Source organism: Gossypium arboreum, chromosome 2 (genome assembly GCF_025698485.1).
Source record: "Gossypium arboreum isolate Shixiya-1 chromosome 2, ASM2569848v2, whole genome shotgun sequence".
Taxonomy (NCBI): Eukaryota; Viridiplantae; Streptophyta; class Magnoliopsida; order Malvales; family Malvaceae; genus Gossypium; species Gossypium arboreum.
In genome coordinates, this window is record NC_069071.1 from 68,213,651 (window position 1) to 68,222,531 (window position 8,881).

The 8,881-nt window shown below is 35.1% G+C and overlaps 1 protein-coding gene across 1 annotated transcript; it reads right to left on the reverse strand.

Moving 5' to 3' along the window:
* Positions 1-450: 450 nt before the first annotated feature.
* LOC108467144 (ABC transporter G family member 7) lies at positions 451-8,402 on the reverse strand. The gene is made up of 12 exons (XM_053024960.1): positions 7,932-8,402; positions 7,554-7,744; positions 6,383-6,533; positions 5,945-6,077; positions 4,998-5,199; positions 4,001-4,277; positions 3,441-3,572; positions 2,520-2,740; positions 1,985-2,197; positions 1,807-1,891; positions 973-1,252; positions 451-897 (listed from the first exon to the last, which is right to left on the reverse strand). The coding sequence occupies exons 1-12, from the start codon at positions 8,196-8,198 to the stop codon at positions 887-889; spliced, it is 2,163 nt and encodes a 720-aa protein (XP_052880920.1). The 5' UTR covers positions 8,199-8,402; the 3' UTR covers positions 451-886.
* Between the last annotated feature and the right edge of the window lie 479 nt (positions 8,403-8,881).

Consider the following 8,881-nt stretch of genomic DNA (forward strand, 5'->3'; position numbering starts at 1 on the left):
ACATTAGATTCACAAATTTGCAAAATTAACTATTATGCATATAGCCCCTACAATTCAAAAACATTAAGAAAGAGTATGGTCGAACCCCAAAATTGTTTGCAACATCACCCTAAAACCCACAAAAAGCCCTCATTTATTCCCCTTTCACTTCATAATGTATAACCAAGACTAGAGTAAAAATCAAGCTACTAATCCACATCAAACGTTCTCTCTATTTCTCTGGTTTTCTTCAACAGTCCAAGGAAAATGATCCTTCCATGATTACCAATTAGTGGATCAAACCAAGTAAAAAAACATCATGAGCGATTGACCATGACAACCCACAAAAGCATACCATGACAACCCATTGGGTTTTTCCATTTCTTCTTCTCGGTTTGAATGAGAAAGATGACAAAAAAATGATTTTGTTTTCAGGGTACCGAATTATAGCACAATTGAGTTTATAAAGGGTTTTAATTTCTAATTTCTCATAATTTTATTAACCTTATTTGCCAACATAAGTGCGGCAAGACACTCAACTATAATCCACTGAAACATTGCTAACATATATTACATAGAGCTATTACGTTCAATAAGAGACCAAGAAATCAAACCAAATCGACATCCTAAAAGGTAGAGATTCGAACATGATATATTACCTAAAAGTTTCATGATTCCAGGATAGTTTCAATAGCATCATGCGTTACGAAAACTACATTTTCTTGGTTTTAGCTACTCTTTAGACAAGAGATGACAAAAGATATCTGTAAGTGTAGCACAGATATGGTTCATATGGACGTCAAAAAGATCCATCACAGACGAGCTATTTTACATGGGAAAGTATACCATTGATGTAAATGTAGCTCGAAAATGCATGAGACCCTCCTTTATTGCAAAGATATCTCCTTTACTTAGCACCTGTATGACATAAATCAATAAATAGTAGCACTTCTTAGTTCTTGTAACATCATTAATGCCTAAATTTTTACAAACCTTCTAGGATGAATGGTTCAGTTTGGTCTACTGGAGTTGATTCAACATGCTGATTTTGTTCAACTTGTTTGAGTGGGGAAGGTTGGTCGGTTTCTAATAAAGGTTCAAGCTTTAGCTTTGGTTCAATCTGCTCAGATGCAGGCGCCTTTAGCTGCAGGTATTTGGGTTTGTTTTTTTCGAGGAGAAGGTAAGTGGTACTATACCAAAACAACAAAATTCTACTTTGTGCTATAACTGTATCTCTGATACATGTTCCTCCCAAGGAGTATCGATAGAGTGCCTGGATTAAGCAAGAAAAAGAGAATTAGGATAGACTAAGAGGAAAGCTTCACGAGAACGCTTAACAAGAAAACAAGAATCTTATCGTAGACTACATTTAACTAAAGGGAAATCATGAGACTGCTTCACCCCAATAATGCCATCTAAATTAGCCATGCTCTCCAGACAAGTTAGTCCTAGTACGAAATGTTAAGCACATTGTGTGCATATGTAGGTATATATACGCACATTAAATTTGAGGAAATCATGTAGTTTTCTCCTTTACTTAGCAAATTAATCTGTTCTCACCAAGCTATGAACTGGGAGGTCAGCTATACTTGAAACGTTTGACCAATCTTCAATAATAACAGTTGCTGTAGATTCTAGTTAAAGAATCTGACTACTCATCATGTAATTTTGGTTTGAGAAACGGAACTAGTCTATAATTTTGAGTTCCTCTACAGAGACCAGAACAAAGACCTTTTTATCCTAGCCTTAATAACTTTCTTGTTTATAATTCTGTCTTGTCAAAGCTGGACACTCTTTCAGATAGAGGGAATTATATTCTCTTCATACCTGTTCTCCTGTCTGAACGTCAAAGGAATTCTGACAATCAAATTTAAGACCAGTAAATTCATTGATGCAAAGCCCTTGAAAAGCCCTGAAAGCATGTAAACAAAGATGCGACTTATCATCATTAAAGCACAAACAAGAAAGGTGTTGATTTATCATCAAATAATGCCTTATCAGTTACCATCTTATTAGAGAAGCACGGGGAATCCAACGGAAGATGATTGGTGTATTATCTGCAGTTACATAATACCCTCCAAACACAATGAAGACTGTCATAAGAGAGGGTCCCAAGGCCATTGCTGCCTCAGTGGTTGGGACCATGGACCCTACTGTCAGACCCATTGCAGATGCAGCAAAAGACTCCACAGTCACAATTCCACAGAACTTTCCAAATCTAGAAAATCAAACTCCAAGGTCAACTCACCAAATCACCATGATATTAACCAAATTATTAACTAACAATTGATATTAGTGCCTCAATTGGTATTGTCAGATATTTCAACCTCGACAATCATAAACCAAATTATGTGTTTTTTATGCATCATTGAGAAAAATGCTATAATTGTTTCTTCGTGATTTTCTTCATCTTCTTCAGAAAAGGTAGGCATGTGGTAAGCAATTACTTCAACAAAACATGACATTTGTAGATAGTGCAACATATCTATTTCTAGTGTAAACAATATAAAGAGCCTCATCATGGAAGGCAATGAAATGACCTGGAAAAGGTTGGATGAAGGCGAGCCATGGGATAGAGCACAGCACCAAACATTAGAGGAAATGCTGCTCCCACAGGTATCTCAGCTATCAATTTGGAAAGAAGATAGGGTCCCAATGCATAAGATCCCTTAGCACGTTCCCTGTCTACAATTGCACGTTCCTTGGGAAATACACCCACAGTCTTTGTAAGAGCTGCCATTGCTGTGTTTATTGCAGTAACCTGACACAGGGCATATGATGTGAATAGTGTCAAGGAACTTTAATACGATCAACACTTACATCTCTTAATCACATATATATCATTAATTGCTCGACACCAGTCACTCTTCAAGAATGGTAGATGATTAAATATGCTGCCTTTCAAATATGAAAACCTCATATACTTTGTAGAACAACAGAGAATAAAGTTTTAGGAAAGGGTATGGTTCATTAGTTTCAGTAGTTAGAATGTGGTCTCAAGAATGCCTTTGAGCTATGGCACCATAGGGAGAGGATGGAGATCTTCAGCCAATGCCAGCAAAAGCTAGAAATTAGCCAGTTTTTTCATTACCTGAACTACCAACTGGAATAGAGGAACAAACTGCTAAAATAAAAATAATATAATAATCATAATAACATAAAAACCCTTTTTATCGAAGGTATAGAATTCAAATGGCTTCATTTCCATTTATCAGGTGCATCAGTTTCTGGCATGGTCAGAAAGAAAAATTGTCCTCAATACCTTCCATACTTATCCAATTCCCCTCCACTAACCTCCCCCATCAAAAACACTTGAACCATTCACTTTGGTCCACTTTCTTACGGAAAACACAAATCAGAGCCTAGAGTAGGATCAACTTCGTGTACTGAAAAAATTGCATGGTCGCGATTTTATAGCAGAAAAGAGAGCAAGAATTCTAAGGAAACCAAAGGGTTCATACCTGAAGCAAACCCATTCTGTCTAGTATAGACGTTTGAGATCTTCCCATTCTCCAGAAAACAGATCCAAATATTATAGCTGATGCAATTGACATTCTAGCTCTAACTTTATTTGTTGGTCCATCACGAGAAGCCTGGCCAACCATTTTGTCAATCAATAAAAAGGAACAGGAGTTATGATCATTTTCAATACATGCACACACACAGCCACACAATGTAAAAGAAAAAAAAAATTAGCAAGAATTGTATGAAAAAACACCTCACAAAAGGAGACTAACATGTTATACAATGATTTTACTGACTTTAGGATTTTTATTTTTTTCATTGTTGTTCTGGCTTCAGGAATGAATAAAACACCGGATGTTAGAAATTGATTACATCATTAGAATGATTGGCCAGACTGGGTAATAAATATCAGACAAATGAATTACGACAATTTCTTAATCAAACCAACGAATTTAAGGGAATGACTGTTCCTATATTCTATCATGTCCTTAAACTTAAAGATATCAAATAAAAACTAAATAGACATAAAATTATACTAAATAGTAGAAAAACCAACTTGCATCCATGCACGTTTTAGAAGCAACCAGAATTGTCTCCACCATCCCCCTTTCCTCTTAGCAGCAATTTTCTTGCCGAACTTCATGCCCTGCTTAGGACCAGTCTTTCCAGTAAGAGGAGTGGCATAAAGAACTGCTGAGGACTGTGTTGAGAATGCTTCAACGAGAGCATCAATTCTTTTCTTAGAAGAGTAGACACTGTCAGCAGAACTGTAGTCAATGGATATAAGATCAGCCAAAAATTCAGCAGGATTTGCATGATCTGGGCACTGGTACCTGTTGATTAATAAATATTCAAGAATATGTCTCATCATTTCAGATTCTGGTACTTTGTTGTTAGATAATTTCCATCTAGATGCAGAGTTCAAATAATAGTCCTTGTTTATTAAAGCAAACAAAAGCAGAGGGGAAAAAAACCAGCTCATGATTCCCAAAGCCGTTTAATTATGATATCAATGAAACAACATATATATATATATATATATATATAGAGAGAGAGAGAGAGAATATTTAGATCATCCACTTCCATAAACAAAATGAAAAACATAACTAGTCCGCAAGATCATGTGTGAAGGGATGCATCAGTATCACACATTAACGGTATATTGGTAAATGATGAGGCCATGGCAATATCTATTTTCTCTTTTTCTCTTTTTCCTTAAGCTGACTGATGTGGACACATGCAGCTACATTTCAAGCATAATAGGAGTGCTAGAGTTACATTAGAAATCTCATCCAGCATACAACTAATATCGATGCTAATCAGGATTCCTAGCAGGTAAACTTGGTGGATAATTTTAGTCCTAAACCCAACAATGCACCTTTTCAGAGGTTAAATATTTTTAAACAGAAGATATTTACATGTCTCTTCCTCACAAGTCGCAGTCAATAAAAATCAGACAATCAGAATTAAATTTATTGAGTCTGAATAAAGAACCATAGCATGCAGGCAGACATTGCATTCCATAATTAACAGGAGCAAAGTTTGATAACAACCCAAATCTGGAGAAGTATTCCAGTGGTTGATCACGTGCTGGACCAGCATAAACAAGTGTGCCCTCTGTTAGCAACACAATGTCATCGAATTTACCATACACCGAACCTCTAGGCTGATGTATTGAGCAAATTACAGTATGACCATCTTGTGCAAGCAGGCGGAGAGTTTCCATTACTTTCTCAGCTTGGAAAGCATCAAGTCCTGAATACACAAGAAGAAATTGGGAAACCAAAATCAACTCTGGTAAAAATATTAATGACCATACACTAATTCAGGTTTAGGGTCTAACTGATTGATTTGGACATGATACGGTATGTAAAATCGAATTTTGTCTTGTTCATGCTCTATAAATGGCACAAATTCTATGAAGAACTTCCAAAATGTAGCACTCTTAACTACATTTTGTACTTTGCACCCCACACATGCTATATCATTGCTTCTTCGGAGTCTAAGATTAGTTCTTTAGGATACAAATTGTGAATAACTGAGAATTGGGCAATCATGGATATTACATGATAGATGGGTTTTAGTTAAGTGTTCCAAAATTACCTAGAAAGACTGAGATCAACCTCACTGGCAAACCCTAATTATTCTACAATAAAGGTTACAACTAATTGATTTGGACATGGCATGGTATGTGAAATTGTCACTTCTGGATGTTTTATGAAGAACTTCTGGAAATTATCACTCTCGGCTAAATTTTTTTTCTTTGCACCCCACATGCTCTATCAATACTTCTTAGGTGTCTGACATACATTACCAGATGATAGCAATTCGGAATTACTGAGGAGGCAATTAATCAAGCATAGATATTATCATGATGGATGGTTTTTGTTAAGCATTCAGAAACCACTTAGAAATAATGTGATCAAATGTAACATAGGGAAAAGATTGAGTAACAAGAGCTATCTTACAAGAAGATTACATTATGCTTAATCATGCATACCAGTTGTGGGTTCATCAGCAAATATGACAGATGGACTTGCAATCAGTTCGCAACCTAGTGATAAGCGTTTCTTTTCACCACCACTGATCCCACGAACTTTGGCATCACCAATAATTGAATCGGCACAGCTGACCTTTTGGAGAATGAATAAAAAGATCACCCAGAAAGAAAAACTGTATCAGGATAAAAAGGTTAATGATAATTGACTATAAATTGAGCAAACCTCTTTCTTACCACATTGTATTAACCCAAAAGCAAAGATCATGCAATTAGTAATATAGGGTGGTAGCATAGCTGATAGGTTCCAGTGAAGCAGCTAATTTCTATATCTCTCAATTATTATGTAAAGCAAATGGCAGCTGAGACAATGAAAGTAATATGTCTACAAGCCTCACAATTTCATATATCTCCAGTATACAGAAATCATGTTATTCTTACCAAGCCTAGCTTAAATAAGAGATTGTTCACATATTCATCTCTCTCTTCTACGGAAGATATCTCTGAAAGCTGAAGTTCTGCAGCAAGAGATAATGTTTCTCGAACTGTCAACTGGGAGAAGAAAAGATCCTCCTGTCGGAGGTAAGCAAATCTACAAGAACCAACAAACAGTCTTAGAAATGCCATCAAAAAGTTAGTGTGTGGGGGATAAAAATGAACTCATGAGAAATTAACAAAGGTTTCAAGGCGTGTATCAATGTCAGTTTCTTTAAGATTCTATTAGCCCCATCTATATTATGATGTGCAACAAAGTTACGGCAAATGAATCTCAAAGATACCCAATGACTGTTTACCTTTTGCACTTGACAGAAACAATCCATTGAGCACTGAGCATAGTAAATATATCAATTTCTATAAAGAATTTAACAAGTGAAAGAATAGAAAGAAACTTTATTTCCATATCTTTTTGGTGTACCATGCAAGTGAAAATTCCACTCCTATTTATGAGAATTCTTATGTCTCTTTTATCCAATGGATAATCACATCTTTTAACAATAAACATAATTATCAATAGAGTCTACTTGAATAATCATGACTCTTTATAAATAATTAAGAAACATAACTCTTAGTAACAAGAGACATAACTCATCACTATAAATAGTGACAACGTTTAGCTAATAACTAAGTGACATAACTTTTGGGTCACTTCTAGATTTTGATAATCTTGAAAATTGATTGCATAAATGCACAGTATTACGGTCATGTATATGTAACTTCTTTTCATAAGTGTTGTCAAAGCCAAACCCTAAAGCTCTTAGAAGCGACCACACTCCTACTCACATAGGTAGTTCCCATCTTGAATTTTCCTGTAATTATAACACTCTAACATATTTATGTCATGGGTCTATTAAAATTATAATACTTACATCCTTTCCTTATCATTATGGTATGTCTAACACTTTTTACCTTGTGATTATATATTATATATTATTTTATAGTGCTAGCAGTCACATATTCAACTCAATTATTATAGGTTTATATACCTCATCCCTAGATTTTTAAATTTTTAACATAACAAATCTACAAGAACCAACAAACAGTCTCATAAATGCCATCAAAACCGATATATAAACTACACTTCTAATGATTTCAAAGTTAATAATGTCATTACTTGTAAGCTTTAGTTGAACTGGGCTTCCCATTGAACTCCAAAAGACCTGACAACGCCAACCGCGGTGATGCCAAAATCTGACTCGCCAGAACGTTTAACAGAGTGGTTTTTCCTGATCCTGATGGCCCCATTATTGCGAGTAATCTTCCAGGTTTTGCCTCTCCACTCACATCTTTAAGCAGAAAGCGAACCTATCGTAAAATAAATATCTATCATATTTAAAAGACAAACAAGTCCTACCATTTCCAGTTTCAATTCGAAGCTCAAATATGTGAAATTTTCCTTTTGCATCTTCTTAGAAGCCAGGCAAAAATGCATAACAATAAATGAATTAAAGGGAAAAAGAACAGAGGAAAACTGTTACTACTATTTACTTACTGATTTTGAGTGTTTATCGGAGAGGGAACATGTGATGTTCCTCCACGTTATGGTGACCGGAAAAACTTTGCCAGCTGATGGCGGAGCATCATCTCCGTTGACGGAGTCATTTTCTTCACAGGTTTCATCTTCCGGCAAGCTAGCTGGGCCAGGCCCGGAGAACAAGCGAAACAAGAGTGCGGCAGCCATAGCGGCCAAAATCTGGCCCATTCCGTTGCCACCAATACCGGAGACCATATGGCCCACCTTTTTGGCGCCAAACGCCATATTTATATAAATAATTTTGAAATTATTTTATTATATTTCTTTTCTTCTTCGTTTGTGTCGCTCTGCTGAAGCAAAGGAAAGCAAGCAGGAGCTTCAATTAGCTATGGGCTACGGGAAAAGATATTCTCTAAAGGAGGTATTTACGGAAGTTTAATGTCGTTTTATCTGTTATATCATGTCGTTTTACGTTTATACTTTTTTTTTTTTTTTTGCATTTGAGCTTGTTATCTGTCACTGCAAGGTGCAGTAATTAGCTGTTGAACTAAATCTTTTCGCAGGACAACACGTGTCCCTTTTATGATAAGGCAATCTTGGAAAACCCAAAACAGAAATTTTGTGTTCCTAATTCCTTATTTTTCATCTACTGCTCACTCTGAACCGATTAAAAAATTACGGAAATATTTATTTATAATTAAATTAAGTTATATTATTTAAGAATATTTTAGTTTCTTCATTACAAAAGTCAATTAAAAATATATTTTTATAATTAAAAATATATAAGGTGAGATTTGAATCAAAACTAATAACATTCATTTCTCATTTTAATGAACTTTATATATTTTTATTTTAATATTTACAAGTTATTATCTCAATTAATTATATATATTAATAATGTTATTAATTGATTTGGTGTCATAAGTCAACTCGACATTAACTCATGGCTTTTTTCCTTGAATAATATA

What these genes read in the sequence shown, in the direction of transcription:
- LOC108467144 (XM_053024960.1), bottom strand. Translation starts at nt 8,198, where the DNA reads ATGGCGTTTGGCGCCAAAAAGGTGGGCCATATGGTCTCCGGTATTGGT. An exon ending in CCGATAAACACTCAAAATCA is followed by an intron (nt 7,745 to 7,931) that starts GTAAGTAAATAG and finishes ATTTTACGATAG; the next exon opens with GTTCGCTTTCTGCTTAAAGA. An exon ending in CTTCATCCAACCTTTTCCAG is followed by an intron (nt 2,198 to 2,519) that starts GTCATTTCATTG and finishes TTGATTTTCTAG; the next exon opens with ATTTGGAAAGTTCTGTGGAA.